The sequence below is a fragment of the Scyliorhinus canicula genome, chromosome 15 (assembly GCF_902713615.1).
Source record: "Scyliorhinus canicula chromosome 15, sScyCan1.1, whole genome shotgun sequence".
Lineage (NCBI taxonomy): Eukaryota > Metazoa > Chordata > Chondrichthyes > Carcharhiniformes > Scyliorhinidae > Scyliorhinus > Scyliorhinus canicula.
Window position 1 is genome coordinate 46,379,821 of NC_052160.1, and position 17,748 is coordinate 46,397,568.

Below are 17,748 nucleotides of genomic sequence, written 5' to 3' on the forward strand. Positions count from 1 at the left end.
ATGTGCGTAGAAGTGTCTTTCGTAAACTATTGAACAGCACTGAGCTACCACCTATTATACAGAACCAGGTATTGCAGTGACGGATCAGCGAGCACTGACACAAGATGGGATGTTTGAGTCTGTTGCTTGGAATATGATGGTTAACCCAATGTACTGTGATATAATGTATTGACCAGTGATCTCTGGAGAGGTTTACTGGAGAAGTAGATAATAAATATTAGGAATATGATTATAAGGCTATATTTTAAACTGCTTAAGGGAAATGGGTGAATGAAAAGTCGTGTGATGTGTTCCGAATTTTGCCTGACAGCATATCTAGGGCCTTGGTTATTATCTGAATGCGGAGGCCCAGGATGAAACTTTCTGGGCAATAGTGTGGAAAGTGAAAATTAAGGCAAAAGCAGCTGTGTTGACTGCGGTCGACTTTGTCCCCAAATTCCGAGACAGGAAAGAGACTGAGAGAGGGAAGTCCTGCTGAAAGACTAAGGACTGCAGCAAGTGCGGTCTATAGAGATAAGAGTGCATCTCTTCTGCAAGCTGAGCCGAAGTGCGGGTGGAAGAAATTCTCTGGTTAAGTAGATGCATCCTCGGGGGAGGGGGGGGAATATAATTGCTGGAGTGGGCCTTACTGTATTTGGTTTGGAATTTCTCCAAAGCTGAGAGAGATGCCTTTTGACAGTCACTCAAAGTTGAGTCTCGCCAAAACAGTGAGAAGTGTAGCTGCCATGAAGTTGGACTGGATCCTGTTCAAAGATCAATTCTGCAGGTGCGGGCAGGGCAGTGAGGCATGACTGGCGTGGGTTACTTATTCATGTTAAAAAGTTAAAGGGGGGATATCTTTTTTGTAGTTTAAAGTAATAGTTGCCTGCTAAATGATGTTTTGTCAATGTTGCTTTTAGTTACAGTAATAGTCTTAAAGCTTGAAACCTTGGCATGTGATCCTTTCAGTCGGTCACTGAGAATTCAAATATCTTCTAAAAAGTTGTAGGTTTCTGGGGATTGTATTTAAATAGGATTGCACTTGGAGCTGGAGAGGCAACTGATAGTATAAACTGTTGACATTCTTTGTCAAGTTTCCCCCACCCCTCTCATGGAATTATCTTTTTGGTGTGAGTTTGGAGGTTCATAAAATAATGACTTGTTGGATGTGTTGGTGACAGGTATTGGACAATAAGTGTGCTCTTTGAAGTTTTTTTAAAAAAATAATTTTTATTGAGAAATTTTGATTTTATACAACAATAACGCACCTTAGTAAAATACCGAAAATAACAATAATATTAACAATCATATACATTCGCCCCATCCCCATGAACAACCCAGCATTTTAACAACAACGCAAATTAACACACTATAAAGTTACAGAAAAAACACTACAATAATGCCCCCCCCCCCCCCCCCCGGGTTGCTGCTGCTATTGACCCAGTTACCTATCTCTGAGCCAGGAAGTCCAGAAAAGGCTGCCACCGTTTATAGAACCCTTGTGTTGATCCTCTCAGGGCAAATTTGACCTTTTCCAATTTTATAAATCCCGCCATGTCACTGATCCAGGTCTCCACGCTTGGGGGCCTCGCATCCTTCCACTGTAGCAGAATCCTTCGACGGGCTACTAGGGACGCAAAGGCCAGGACCCCGGCCTCTTTCGCCTCCTGCACTCCCGGCTCCACCCCAACCCCAAAAATCGCGAGTCCCCACCCTGTGCTCTTTGACGTTTAACCAACATCTGGACAGGCTTTACATCCATTTTGATGCATTGTTCTGCTTGCATGGCATGAACTCTGCCGGGAAAGTGCTTGTTCTCTTTGATACTAGAAAGCTTGAAATGGCACCAAAGGAAGGACAGCTGCACTTCTTTGTCGAAAGGTGTGCTGCCACACTGCAAAGCTGTGATAGTGATCAGCTAATCTGGGCGGGATTCTCTCAGCCCGGGGCCGGACCGGAGAATCCCTACGACCGGTGCGAATTGCGCCACGCCGCCCTGGCTCTACGCAGCCGGCCGGCCGATTCTCGGCCTGGGATGGGCCGAGCGGCAGTCGTAAAAACGTCCAGTCCGGCCGGCGCCGTCCACACCTGCTCTCAGCCGACGGAAACTCGGCGTAGAAGGGTGGGGGGGGGGGGAGGAGGATGGGGTGGTCTGACCCTGGGGTGGGGGGGCCTCCGATGTGGCCTGGCCCGCGATTGGGGCCCACCGATTGGCGGGCCGGCCTCTCTGGCTGGGGGCCTTGTTTCTTCTGCGCCGGCCCCTGTAGTCCTGCGCCATGTTGGGGCCGGTGTGTTGAATGAATGAAAATCACTTATTGTCACAAGTTGGCTTCAAATGAAGTTACTATGAAAAGCCCCTAGTCGCCACATTCCAGTGCCTGTTTGAGGAGGCTGGTATGGGAATTGAACCGTGCTGCTGGCCTGCCTTGGTCTGCTTTCAAAGCCAGTGATTTAGCCCTCTGCTAAACCAGCCCTGTGCTAAACCGCAAGCGCACGTTGGTGCTGGTGTCACTGCACATGTGCGCATTGGCGCCGGTGCCACTGCGCGTGCGCGGATCCCACGGCACCCAGTTCACCGCCGGGATAAGCAGCTGGAGCGGCGTGAACCGCTCCAGTTCTGTGCTGGCCCCCTGTAGGGTCCAGAATTGCTGATCCTGAGGCCGTGTTGACGCCGTCAAGAAACGCAACGGCGTTTCCAACGGCGTCAACATTTAGCCTCAGGATCACAGAATCCCGCCCTCTGTTTTTGTGATACTGTTGGAGGGATAAATATTGGCCAGAGCACCAGATAATCCCCCTGCTCTTCGAAATAGCACCATGGAATCTTTTACATCTGTCTGAGAGAGTGGATGGGGCCCCTGTTTACTGTCTCATTGGAAAGAGAATTGTCGAAATACCTTTTGGGGAAGATTTGCAGGGCTCTTGGAGAGTGCGGGACGAACTGATAACTCTTTAAAAGAGTCGGCCCAGGCACAATATTCCCAATGGTGGCGGTCTCTTCCATATTAGACTTGACAAATGTGTATTAAGTTGCTTCTTTATCATACATCTGCCAACTGTTCTGTTATGTGTGGGATAAGTTATATTTGAGTAATTGTTTTCTTCCCCCTTTGTCAGCACGGACTGGTGACTTCCTGCTTAACTGATTGCTTTGTTGTGAGCAAGGCTTAGTTTGAAACAACAGAAAGTGATTGTAGATTGGACTATTTAACCCATTGTACTGGGTATTGACCTATGGACTCGGTTGGTATTATTGAACATTTCACTTGGGTTTGTTTTTACTGGAGATTGATAGAAGCACAGGTGGAATTTAATGAAGAAATACCCTATGGAAACCATTTAAAGATAACACTGGCCATTGTCTTGATCTGGAGAGTTAATTGGAAGCAAATTGCTCCATTGACTTCTCTCTAACTATTTGTCTCTTCCAGAGGGAGATCTTGCCCTCCTTGTCTTATCAACATGACTCTTTGTTTGTGCTGCAGAACAGGAAAGAAACAAAAAAGGAAAACCTTGCATTTAAGTGTGCCTTTCAACACCTCCAGCTGTTCCAAAAGACTTTGCAGTCAATTATTTTCATTTGAATCATATCCATTTTTGTAGGAATCGTGTCAGCCAATTTGTACAAAGCAATTTCCCACAAAACTGCTTTGACTTTACCAGACCATGGGGAAGAAAATGGTTCCAAAAATGCAAGAGTGCCATCCCCATCCCTGACACTGAGACCTAATGGTTACAAAAGGTTTACTCTCATCCCCACCCACAAACAAAAATGTAAAGTTTGCTATTTCATTTGATGGTGAGATTTATTTGGAAGGAGATATTGTGGAAGAAGTGAAAGAATTAGACCCCATATTGACTAACTGTATTCGGCAGCGGGTGACGTCCATCTGCTTTGTTTCCAGATTGCTGAGATTATAGAATCCAAGGACGAATCCATCACAAAGTCGGCCTTGTACAGAGCTTTGGTGTTGATTGCCCTAGCTCAGCAGGGGAAGCAGCCTTCAGTCAAATTGCTGGAGAACGTCACACAAGGTACGGTGAATTTCCCTAGTTATTCTTAGAAGAAGAATCAGTGAGTGAAAAGTTGTGCTCTAGATAATTCCAATTTAAAAAATCATTATTGAGATATGGGGGGGGGGGGGGGGGGTCACTGGCGAGGCTGGAAACACATGGGATTAATCAGAGAGGATGCTGGTGAACCTAGAATTGCTGCAGTCTGTGTCTTCAATGTGCTCCAATAGTGCTGCTAGGTAAGATTCTAGAATAACTGAAGAGACGATGGAAGTGTAGGTGCCAATTCTGGATTTATTTGCCACAAATGTAAATGTGCTTTTTTTAAAATTTTGGATTTGCCTTAAGGGTTGTTTTACCTTTTGATAGCCTCCTGTCCTACTTTCTGCATCCTTGTACTTTCAGCAGAGGAAGGGCCAGTGAACCACCAGTAGGGTGGTATGGTGGCGCAGTGGTTAGCACTGCTGCCTCACAGCGTTGAAGACCTGGGTTCGATCCCGGCCCTGGGTCACTGTCCATGTGGAGGTTGCACATTCTCCACGTGCCTGCATGGGTCTCACCCTCACAACCCAAAAAGATGTGCAGAGTAGGTGGATTGGCCACTCTAAATTGCCCTTTAATTAGAAAAATAATAATTGGGTACTCTAAATGCATTTTAAAAAATAAACGCCAGTGATTCTTAATCAGCGACTAGAAGGTGGGAGAAAGGGTATCCCAATGAAGACTGCTAACTCGATGTCTCCTGTTTCAGGGAATTTGTAATTTGTACCTTGCCCCTTCTGGCATTGGTGCTTACTCTAGACGTTTCTGAACATTTCTTTTTGTAAAATTTAGAGTACCCAATTTTATTTCTCCAATTAAGGGGCAATTTAGCATGACCAATCCACTTACCCCGCACATCTTTGGGTTGTGGGGGTGAAATCCACACAGGCACAGGGAGAATGTGGAAATTCCAGACGGCCAGTGACCCGGGGGCGTGATCGAACCCGGGTTTGGTAGAGCCGTGTACACTCATTTAAAATCAGGTGTTGATCTGCCTGTGGTATGTGCAGCATACAGGAGTATTATTCCTTTTTTTTTGGAAGACAAGCACATTATTTACATGGATGGTATTCCCTGTGACAAATTAATATTCACTCCTCTGGACCATATTGGATCAGTGAGTGAAGACGATTGCTCTTGTAATTAGTTATTTAGAGCATAATTATGATGATTTTCAGAAGACCATGCAAAGGTCACAGCACAGAAAGACATCATTCAGCTATCTTTTTTTGTGCCAGCCAAAAGAAAGAAAGAGTCTATCTGCTTATTTTAATCCTATTTTTCAGCACCTGGCATAGAGCCTTGCAGGTTACTACAATTTAGGTTCACATCTAGGACCTTTTAAAATGAGTTAATTTTGTCTGCCTCAACCATAAATTCAGGCAGCAAATTCCAGGTACCCAACACCCTCAAGTGAAAACATATTTCTAATTGTCCCCTATAATCCTTCCACCAATCACCTTAAATCTATGATCCCTAATAATTGATTCCTCAGCTAGGGAGAAACAGGTCTTTCCTGTCCACTTCTCATGATTTTGTACACCTCAGTAGGTCACCCCTCAGCTTCCTCTGTTCCAAGGAAAACGTTAGCCTCTCTGATCTTTCCTCAAAGCTGCAATTTTCCAGCTCTGGCAACATTCTTGCAAATATCCACTGTACTCTCTCCAGAGCTATTATATTCTTCCTGCAATGTGGTGACCAGACTGTCCACAAAATCCCAGCTGTGGCTGAACCAGTGTTTTATACAGTTCCAGCATTACATCCCTGCTTTTGTATTCAACACCTCATCCAGTAAAGGAAAGCATTCCATATGATTTTGTCAAGAAATAGCAATAGTTAGGGCAGCACGGTGGCCTAGTGGTTAGCACAACCGCCTCACGGCGCTGAGGTCCCAGGTTCGATCCCGGCTCTGGGTCACTGTCCGTGTGGAGTTTGCACATCCTCCCCGTGTCTGCGTGGGTTTCACCCCCACAACCCAAAAATGTGCAGAGTAGGTGGATTGGCCACGCTAAATTGCCCCTTAATAGAAAAAATAATTGGGTAATCTAAATTTATAAAAAAAAAGAAATAGCAATAGTTTAATATATATTTTTATTTGTGGGTATTTGAAATGAGGCACAAGTTTAAGTAAGCTTACATTTTGTTTCTGTATATGTGTGCTAAGAAAGGGTTAATAACATGAGTTTTGTTCAATTTTAGTTTTACTTTAAACTTTGCCTTCATTGTAATAAGATTTTATGACCCTTAAAGCAAACGCAGGGTATAAACAAAATTAAGCTTTTTTAAAAAAGGAGAATTCCACATACACTGGAGCATAGGCAGGCATACAGAAGTACAGAAAGCAAGTCCTAGAGGCTAAATAACAAAAAGTCCCAAAAACTAGAGAATGGGACAAAAGAGTTCCAGGTATTTAAATGGAACCAAGAACAGAAGTCAAGAGCAAAGAGAGGCTCCCAATTAAAAACAGTGCTGCAAGGTGCAATCCTGGAGACATCAGATAAAGAGAGGCCAGAAGTCGCCACATCCACCAGAAGGATGTGGAGGCTTTGGAGATAGTGCAGAGGAGGTTTACCAGGATGCTGCCTGGTCTGAAGGGTGTTAGCTATGTGAGGAGGCTGAATAGACTCAGACTGTTTTCATTAGAAAGATGGAGGCTGAAGGGTGATCTGATAGAGGTCTACAAGATTATGAGGGGCATGGATAGAGTGGATGAGCAGACAGTCATTCCCAGGGTGGAGGGCTCAGTCACCAGGGGGCATAGGTTTAAGGTCCGGGGGGCAAAGTTTAGAGATGTGCGAGGCAGGTTTTTTACGCAGACGGTGGTGAGTGCCTGGAATGCATTGCCAAGGAAGGTTGTAGAAGCAGATACATTAACAGCGTTCAAAAGGCATCTTGACAAACACATGGATAGGATTAGTATAGAGGGATAGGGCACAAGGAAGTGCTGAGGGTTTTGGCAAAGGTTGGTATTATGACCGGTACAGGCTTGGCAGGCCGAAGAGCCTGTTCCTGTTCTGTATTGTTCTATCTGGGGTAATCAAAAGATTGGCGGCACCTTCATATACAGCCTGTGAAGCAATGATGTTTTGTTGGCGGAGCTGGGCACTTGAGGTTATGTGGAAGCTTGAATGCACATGGTGATCCAGGCCAGAGGAATACCGAAAGGAGCGGTTGAAATTCTGGATGCGGATGCTTGGTGAAGGTATTAGAGAGAAAGCTTTGTTTGGGGGAAAATTCCAAGACGGGTTGTTCGAGAGCGGAGATTGGAAACCGTTATGTGGAAGTCAGAATGCCAGTGAAACTAGTTGGCTGAGAGTGTAAAAAGCATCTGGGGGGAATTGATGAAAGGGTGGCATGGTGGCACAGTGGGTAGCACTGTTGCTTCACAGTTTGATTCCCGGCTTGGGTCACTGTGCGGAGTCTGCATGTTCTGCATGGATTTCGTCCGGGTGCTCCGGTTTCCTCCCACAATTCCCAAAAGATGTGCTTGTTAGGTGAATTGGACATTCTGATTCCCCCTCCGTGTACCCGAACAGGTGTAGTAGTGTGGCGACTCGGGGATTTTCACAGTGACTTTTTTTTTGAGAAAATATTTTATTGAAGCATTTGAAATTTTCACAGTTTAACACATTAACATTTTTAAACAATCGCGTGGGACAACAATCCAGAATTTCAACCGCTCCTTTCGGTATTCCTCTGGCCTGGATCACCATGTGCATTCAGGCTTCCACATAACCTCAGGTGCCCAGCTATGCCAACAAAACACCATTGCTTTGCGTGGTATATATAAAAAAGAACCCCCAAAAAAAACCGAGCTGGTGAAAACGTCGGGGTGCCATTAGTAAAGCCGCCAAACCCGTGCCCTTACAGATGCCGCTTCCACTCACTCCCAGGCCGACCCCTCCCCCACTACCTACTTCCTGACCATCCATATGTTGGCCGCGCAGTAGTAATTAATAAAGCTCGGGAGGGCCAGGCCCCCTCCACGCGACCCCGCTCCAGAAGTGCCCTCTTTACTCTCAGGGTTTCCCCCACCCATACAAAACCTGTAATCGTCACATTAATTTTTCTAAAAAAATCCTTTGGGACAATAATTGGAAGGCATTGAAACAAGAAAAGCAGTCTTGGGAGGACTGTCATCTTCACCATCTGGACCCTTCCTGCTAGTGTCAACGGAGCATGACCCATCTGGAAATCCCTTTTATTTGGTCGACCGCTTTGCCCAGATTTAACTTTAGCCACTTGAATCCCTAAATATCTGAAACTCCCCACGACCACTTTAAAAGGTAACTCCCTCAGTCTCCTTTCCTGACCCAGCGACTGGATCACAAACATCTCGCTCTTTCCCATATTCAGCTTGTAGCCTGAAAATCGCCCATTTTCTCCCAGCAACCTCCATGATTTCAGTTATTACCCCCACCGGGTCTGTAACATTAAGCAGCAAGTCATCTGCATAAAGAGAAATCCTGTGCTCCACCCCCCTCCCCCTTTCCCCCCCCACCTCTCACTATTCCTCGCCACGCATATTGATGCTCTAAGGGCCATTGCTAAAGGCTCTATGGCCAGGGCAAACAGTAATGGGGAGAGCGGGCATCCCTGCCTTGTCCCTCTCCCAAGATTAAAATATTCTGACCGGGTTCGGTTGGTTCTCACATTTGCCCACCGGGGCCTGATATAACAGCCGGACCCAGTCCACAAATCCCTGCCCAAAACTAAACTTGCCTAAAATATCCCATAGGTCCATGGCTACTGCCACCTCAGCCTCACGCTCCTCAACTGGCATCATAACGTTGAAAAGCCGCCTAATATTAGACGTTAGGTGCCTGTCCTTCACAAACCCCGTCTGATCCTCACCTATTACCTCCGGGACACGATCCTCTATTCTGGTGGTCAAGATCTTTGCCAGTAATTTAGCATCTACATTTAAAAGGGAAATTGGTCTGTACGATCTACAGCTCTCCGGGTCCATGTCTCACTTCAGGATGAGAGAAATTGATGCCTGTGATAGCGCTGGGGGAAGCACTCCTAAATCCTGGATTCATTGAAAGCCTTGACTAACAGCGGTCCCACTAGCCCCGAAAACCTTTTGTAAAATTCCACTGGAAATCCGTCAGGTCCCGGGGCCTTAGCCGATTGCATATCCACAATCCGTCTATCACTTCACCGAGCCCAATTGGCCCCCCCCCAAGACTTCCACCAGTTCCTCATCTACCTTCAGGAACTCTAGCCTTTCCAGGAATTGGTTCATTCCCTCCTCCCCTGCAGGGGGTTCAGACTCGTATAAACGCTGTAAAAATCACGGAACATGCCATTAACCAACCCCGGATCCCTCACTACTTTACCCCTCACATCCTTAATTTCACTGTCTCTCTCGCCGCCTCCTGCTTCCTCAGCTGATGTGCCAACATCCTGCTAGCCGCCTTCCCATATTCGTACACTGCCCCTTTTACCCTCCTCAGCTGACACTCTGCCTTACCTGTGGAAAGGAGCCCAAAATCCATTTGATGTCTCTGGCGCTCCTTCAGGAGCTCCTCATTCGGAGACTCCGTATATGTCCTATCCACACGCAAGATTTCTCCTACTAGCCTATCGAGCTCCGTCCGTTCAGCCATCTCCCTTTGGACCCGAATCAAAATATATTCCCCTCTGACGACCGCTTTCAATACCTCCCACACCACCCCAGCAGCGGTCTCTCCCGTGTCGTTGGTTTTTATATATCCCTGAATGGCCTCCCTCACTCTCTCACATATCTTATCATCTCCTAACAACCCTGCATCTAGCCTCCACTGTGGGCGCTGAGAGTTTCCGGTGTTCACCTGTAGGTCTAGCCAATGCTACGATTGCTGAATATTCGTGTGTCCACTACCCCCACTAATAATGTTTTGTCCAATGTAAAAAAAATCGATCCTGCGGTACACCTTGTGAACATGGGAGTAGAATGAATATTCCTTACTCCTTGGCTTCTCAAATCCCCACGGATCAGCACCTCCCATGTGCTCCATGAACCCCTGCAGCTCTTTCGCCATTGCTGATACTTTCCCCGACCTAGAACTCAACCGGTCCACCCTACAATCTAAGACCGTGTTAAAATCATGATCAACCGATGCGAGTCGAGGTCCGGGATTTTTCCCACCATCTTCCTAACAAAAGCGACGTTGTCCCAGTTTGGGACAGATATATTCACCAGCACCGCTGCTGTTCCTTCCAGTTTCCCACTCACCATGATCAATTTGCCTCCCGGATCTGTCACCATTTTCCCCATCTCGAACGCCACCCTTCTGTTCATCAGGATGGCCACCCCCCTTGTTTTCAAGTCCAATCCTGAATGAAACACTTGCTTGACACATCCCTTTTTTTAGTTTAAATTGATCCCCCAGCTTCAAATGTGTCTTCTGTAACATGGCCACGTCCGCCTTTAACTGTCTCAAGTGTGCGTACACGCAGGCCCTCTTGACCGGTCCATTCAGGCCACAAACATTCCACGTAACCAGTCTGGTCGGGTGGTGGTGGGTTGGGGGGGGGCTCTTGCTAGGCTGGATTTTTGTTTTCTCATGCTGATTCTGTTGATCAGCCATGACCTTTCCTAGGCCAGCCCTTAGCCCATGTCCCACACCTCCCCAGATCCGCCCCTCAGCGGCAACTGCCATCTAGTCTCCATCTCCAGCCTCCTGGAAGTCCCCTAATCGTCAGCAGTACCCACACCTCCCCTTGTCACTTTTCAGCTCACCCCCCACTTCGCTTCCGTGAGCTAGCCTTACCAGCTAGCCTAGCAGCTCCACCCTGATGCCTAAAAGTCTACCGGCTGCTAGATCTTTACACCCCAACTCTTAACATAAGTTTTCAAACCAAGAGCAAAAAGCAAACACATCCTCCACTTAAGGTCCAAACTCAACGGCCCACCCCTCCCTCTTTGCAACATTTTATCAATCCCATCACCTTCAAGCAGATCCCCAAACAATGGAACTGTAAACAAACAGGGTAAAAACTCAAACAGATGTCTTTCTCTCCTCGACAATCTTAATTTGAAAACTTTTTTTTTCAAACACAAACAAAAAGGAAGAAACGGTACCTTGGTACATGCACTGAAAGGTCAAAGTTAGATAACTTAAAAAAAAAACAACCCCCCCCTTCTCTCACCGGTCATCACAACTCAAGTTACAGTGCATCATAGAACTTTTTGATTTAAATCACTACCGACCAGTGTTCTCTTTTTATTAAGTCATTATAGGTCCCCCAGGTGTTGTCTTTCATAAAGCCAGCCACTTCTTCCGGCGAGCCAAAATATAGTTCCCATTCCTCGTAGGTTACCCAAAGACGGGCCAGGTAGAGAAGTCAAAATTTTATTCTTTTCGCATACAGCGCCGCTTTAATTTTATTGAAACACGCCTTCCTCTTAGCAAGTTCTGCTCCTAAGTCTTGGTAGACCCGGATCTCAGCTTCTTCCCAGACGAACCGTTTCGCCTCCCTAGCCCATCTCATGATGCATTCCTTGTCCAGGAATCGGTGGAGCCTCACCACCAATGCCCTCGGGGGCTCACGACCCTGGGGCTTGCGCATAAGTGCCCTGTGAACCCAGTCCACCTCCAATGGCCTGTCGAACGCCTCTGCCCCCATCATCGAACATCTTCACAACATACACACCGGCATCCGATCCTTCCTTTCCCTCCGGGAGACCGAAGATCCGAACGTTCTGCCTGCGGGAACGATTCTCCAGGTCCTCCGCCTTTTCCAGCTGCCGCTTTTACCGATCCTGTAAAATGCCAATTTACAGTCCCATCCCAGTGGACTGCTCCTCTTGCTCCGTCGCCTGCTCCTGCAGCTTTTGGATCGATTGTCCCTGGGCCGTCACTGTCACCTACATCCGGTCGACAGTCTCCTTAATCGAGGCTACCACCTTGGTTAGGTCTTCCGCACACTCCTTACGGTGCCGGGCCAAACTTCTTATCCAGGTATGTAACCAACTGATCCATCGTTTCACTGCCATTGCAGACACCACGCTCAGATCCTCACTTCCAACCAGCTTTTGATTCCATTTGCGATTATTTTTCGAGCGTAATTCCATCGGATAAGGGTTGCCTTTTCCTCCTCTCCCTTTTATCCACTTATGTTAGAAAAAAATTTCTGCGAAAATCCAGCTTAAAAACCGTCAAAAAAACCACCAGAGCAGGGGCTGCTAAATGGGTGACTGTTCACAGCATAGTCGCCACCGGAAGTCTTTTCACAGTAACTTCATTGCAGTGTTAGTGTCAGCCTACTTGTGACACTAAAAGATTATTATTATTATTATTTTAAATTTAGAGTACCCAATTATTTTTGTCCCAATTAAGGGGCAATTTAGCATGGCCAATCTACCAGACCTGTACATCTTTGGGTTGTGGGGGTAAAACTCACGCAGACATGGAGAGAATGATGTGGAGATGCCGGCGTTGGACTGGGGTGAGCACAGTAAGAAGTCTTAGAACACCAGGTTAAAGTCCAACAGGTTTGTTTCAAACACGAGCTTTCGGAGCGCAGCTCCTTCCTCAGGTGAATGGAGAGGTATGTTCCAGAAACATTTATATAGACAAAGTCAGAGATGCTGGACAATGCTTGGAATGCGAGCATTTGCAGGTAATCAAATCATTACAGATCCAGGGAGAGGGATAATCACAGGTTAAAGAGGTGTGAATTGTCTCAAGCCAGAACAGTTGGTAGGATTTTGCAAGTCCAGACCAGATGGTGGGGGTGGATGTAATGCGACATGAATCCAAGATCCCGGTTGAGGCCGCACTCATGCGTGGAGAGAATGTGCAAACTCCACACGGGCAGTGACCCAGGGCTGGGATTTGAACCCGGGTCCTCACTGTTGCAGTCCCAGTGCTAACCACTGTGCCACATGTCGCCCAAAAGATGATGATTGTGAGAAATCTGCAGAAGCTGTGTTGGGTGAGATCTGTCACTTTGTTTCAGATTATTGGCACATTTCGCCTGTCTGACCACATTTTGCCTCTTGGTTTACGTGGACTTGGCACTTACTGAGAATATTAGAGTATAAACTGGATTTTGTAACTTGCGTAATCCTTACAAATCTATCTATCTGTAAAGGTCTAGCCAGGGTAAAGGAGTAGTGTATTATAGTTAATCTTTTCTTGTTTAATAAATGTTTTATTCTTACAAGTTCGTTGGCAATCCTATGACTCTGTTCATCCACATATCCAAATAAAAATTAAGGTCTATCAAGCCGGGTTCCATTCTAGGGTCTGACATGTCCTCATGTCCTGTAGTAACATCAGTTGGAATCATAGCCCTTTCTTTATCATCTTATCCACCTGTACTGCCACCTTTGGGGACCTTGGGATAAGTACCCCAAGGTCTCTTATTTTCTTTACACCTCTCAATATCCTCCCTAGCTTTGTTTGCCTTCCCCAAATGCATTGCCTCACATTTCTCTGTATTGAGTTCCATTTACCACTTTCCTGCCCAATCGCCCTGTGCCTGCATGGGTCTCACCCCCACAACCCAAGAAGGTGTGCAAGGTAGGTGGATTGGCCATATCTTTTTATTAAAACAGTTAAAAATATATACAAGGCCAAACGGTACAAACACTAATTTTGTGTTGGAGGGGGAGAAAAAGAGAGGGAGGTCGGGGGGAGGGGGGGGAAGGGGGGAGAGAGGGAGAGAGAGAGGTGGGGAGGTACTCTGATTATTAAAACAGTTCACAACACATTTCTACAAAAAACAAATGGTAAAAGCACTAAACTTTGCGCTGGAAAGACCAGATACCCTCACCTCTGTACCAACAGAAGGGAAAGGAAGGGTGATGGTGGGTAGAGAGGGGAAAGGAGGGTGGTGGGGAGGGAGGCAGTCGGGGTGTTGATGGAGGGGGGGGCCCAATAGGGCACTGCCTGAACCATCTACGGCGGCAGAAAAATAAAAGAACCTTCAATTATGACGTGCCAGGTTCCGGGAGGCCCCCAGAGGGGGTGAGGGGCGACACAGTGTCAGGCATTAGTGAGCCCTGCACCCCACCACAGAGCGCCTCATGTGCACACTGCACTCCTGACACTGGGCGGCTGAGACTTTGGACAGTCACCCTCCGGGCCTGAATCCTCCATCACACTGAGTATGGTGGGCGACACGGGCCCACCAACCAACCCAAGGGCTGCCTTGATCCCACCGCCGGGATCTCCTCCAGGCTCCTCCTGGGGTCCCGGACCAGTGTGAGGTGGTGGTGCAGATGCCTTCTCCGCCCCCGTCGCCTGGTCACTGGAAGGCCCCGAAAATAACTCCGGAAACAGGTCCGGGATGGTGGCAGATGTGCCCAAAGACAGTGGTTTGGGACAGAGGGTCTTCCAAACTATAACCCACTAAGAACCTAAGAAGCAGGGGGTTATGGCTGACCCCCTCCCCTGAGAAATTGAACAAGTCTGGGGTGCTAAATTGTGCTGGGTGGAACGGACCCTCTCGGGTCTCGTCCGACCCCGAAACACACTGCTCGGGGGACAGCGGCAACTGATGGGGTTTCCTCACTATCCCCCCGCCTCTTTTCTTTCGGGGACTGGGCGTAACATTTATGGAAAAGAACCCGGATAAACACCGTTTGCGGGGGAGAGGGTCACACACTGGGGAGACCTCTATCTCTGGAGACCCCTCCAGGCTGACTCCTTGTCCCTCAATGCTTCTCTCCAGAATTTGTGGCTGGGACAGAGCACCCTCTGGTTTGAGGTTGCGCACCTCACTACCGCCACCCAGAGGGGCCCGCACAGAAGTGTCGCCGGGCCCGGCATCCGATGGCGAAATGTCACCGGACTGAGGGTGTTCCTGGGTGATGGTGGGGTGAGGCGTAATGGCTGCACCCGAGTCAGTAGCCAGGGGCACTGGGTCAATCCAGGTCAGAAGGATCCAGACCTGACCGTTGGCGAATCGCCCTGTTGGTCTTCCTTTTAGCCTTCCGGCCACACGGCTGCCCCTCATCTCCACGCCAGTGGAAGTCCCCTCAACATCAGCGGCAGTGTTTTGGCCACACTAAATTGCCCCTTAATTGGAAAAAAAAGTAATGGGTTACTCTAAATTGGAAAGAAAAAACCTTTTCTGCCCAATCAAGCACACCATTATTACCATTCTGGAGACAACAGCTATCCTCTTCAGTGTCAACTGCACAGCCAATTTTGATGTCATCTGCAAATTCCCAATCATGCCTCCCAGATTGAAGTCGAAATCTCTAAAATAGCAAGGGCCGCAACACTGAGCCCTGTGGAATATCACTGGAAATCTCTTTCCATTCACTAAAACAGGCGGCACGGTAGCACTGTGGTTAGCACTGTTGCTTCACAGCTGCATTGACCCGGGTTTCTGTCTGTGCGGAGTTTGTACATTCTCCCCGTGTCTGCATATGTTTCCTCAAGGTGCTCTGGTTTCCTCCACAAATCTCGAAAGACATACTTGTTCGGTGAATTGGACATTCTGAATTCTCCCTCAGTGTACCTGCAGGGTACAACACCCAGACTGCCTCCCTCCCTACCACCCTCCTTTCCCTTCTCTACCCACCATCCCCCTTTCCCTTCTGTCGGTACAGAGGTGAGGGTGTCTGGTCTCTCCACAGGTACCATTTGTTTTTTGTTTCCTGTCCCGGTGCCAGTTTGGATCCAACAAGCCACATTCTCTGTATCCCATGCGATTTCACATTTCCGACCAGTCTGTCATGTAGGACTTTGACAAATACCTTACTAAAATGCATGTCGACAACATCCACTGCACAACCCTCATCAATCATTCTTGTTGCATCCTCAAAAAATGGATTGTTAGTAAGACATGATCTTCCCCTTCCAAAATCTTGCTGACTGTGCCTGATCAATCCGTGCCTTCCAAGTGACCGTTTGCTCAAAATTGATTCCAATAATTTTCCTACCACTGAAGTCAGCCTGGCCAATAATTTTCTAGCTTTTCCCTCACACCCCTTTCAAATAATGGTAACATTCACAGACCTCCAATCCTCTGGTACCTCACCTGTATCTAGTGAGGATTGGAAAATGATCCTCAGCATATATTTCCTCTCTGACTACCTTTAACAGCCTGAATGGGTCCTTTCACAGCTTGGGATGCAATCCAACTGACCCTGATGAATTGTCCGCCGTCAAGGATGTTAGTCAATCCAGTAATTCCTCTCTCAATGCTTAGTGTATCTAATATTTCACACATTTTTTAAACCAGAATGTCTGCATCATCCCTCTTGGTGAAGTTAAGAGACAAAGTATTAATTGAAAACCCTTCCCATATCTTCAGCATCAACACAAGTTACCATGTACATCTCTTCGGTCTTAGCCTTTCCTTAATTATTCTTTTGTTAATGTACTGGTTTAACATCTTTCAGTTGAGGCTCATGATTTACTGGGCTGTGGCTACATTTAGCCTCTGCACTTCGAAAACAGACCAAAATCAGTCTGTCTATGACTGTCTCGTAATCGCTATTGAAATCTCTCTGGTGTTGGAAGAGGGCGGGATCAAACTCTGCTGTGATACTGTCTGTTGTTGCTTAGCACTGTAGACCTAGGGTGAAGCGCCAAGAGATTGACTCGCATGTATGTTGGCACCTTCAATGGAGCAAATGTGAGCAGAGATAAGTTTATAGTACATGATAGATGCTGAAAAATATGATATCGGATGAGGTTTATGTTGTACCCTGAGGCTCTGAGTTTAGAATTCACACTATTGTGACTAGAGAAGTTAAATAAAAAATAAAGTATTTGCACTTTTAATAAACTCTGGATGTCCCTAAGCACATCCAATGAAATATATTTTTTAAGAGTTCTAATGTAGAAATGCAGCAGCCAATTTGTGCACAGCAAAATTCCATAAACTGTAATGTGATTGAGGAATAAATATTGGCCAGGTCAATGGGAAGAACTCCATTGCTGCTTTTCACTTGATGGTATGGAATCTTTTGCATTCACCTGAGAGGATGATAGGGCCTTAGTTTAACATCTCACTCAAGATGTCACCTCTTTTTTTTCTTTAAAAAAAAATTTAGAGTACCCAATTATTTTTTCCAATTAAGGGGCAATTTAGTGTGGCCAATCCACCTATTCTGCACATCTTTTGGGTTGTGGGGACGAAACCTACGCAGACACGGGGAGAATGTGCAAACTCCACACGGACAGTGACCAGGATTCAAACCCGGGTCCTCAGCGCCGTAGGCAACAGTGCTAACCACTGTGCCACCGTGCTGCCCCAAGATGTCACCTCTGACTGTTCAGCGGCCCTCAGAGCTGTATTGGAAGTGGTGGTCTGCAGCACGTTAGTACTGTTTCTTCACAGCGCCAGGGTCCCAGGTTCAATTCCCGGCTTGGGTCACTGTCTGCGGAGTCTGCACGTTCTCCCTGTGTCTGTGTGGGTTTCCTCCGGGATTTTGGATTCTCCCCTCTGTGTACCCGAACAGGTGACAGAATGTGGCGACTAGGGGCTTTTCACAGTAACTTCATTGAAGTGTTAATATGAGCCTACTTGTGACAATAAAGGTTATTATTATCTTGTCCAGCCTCTAGATTGAGACTTGAACCCATAGTCTCCAGACTCTGAGGCGTGACTGCTGTTCACTGAGCCACAGCAGATGCATTTAGTAAGCGAAGCTTTCAGTAGGAGAAAAACGTGGGTTGAGGGGAGGGAAAAATTCAGAACCATTGCAGAGAAATCCAGTATCAGATGGGAGTAAATGGTCTTTGACAAGGTGCCTCACGG

The 17,748-nt window shown here is 47.0% G+C and overlaps 1 protein-coding gene across 1 annotated transcript in view; it reads left to right on the forward strand.

Annotated features, from left to right (window-relative positions):
- Positions 1-5: 5 nt before the first annotated feature.
- Positions 6-17,748, forward strand: part of snx8a (sorting nexin 8a) — a gene marked incomplete at its 5' end in the record, with an annotated part of 40,044 nt that continues 22,301 nt past the window's right edge. The window contains 2 exons of the mRNA XM_038819592.1: positions 6-68; positions 3,885-4,014. Coding sequence (XP_038675520.1) covers positions 6-68; positions 3,885-4,014 — 193 coding nt within the window. The remainder of the gene's footprint in view (positions 69-3,884; positions 4,015-17,748) is intronic.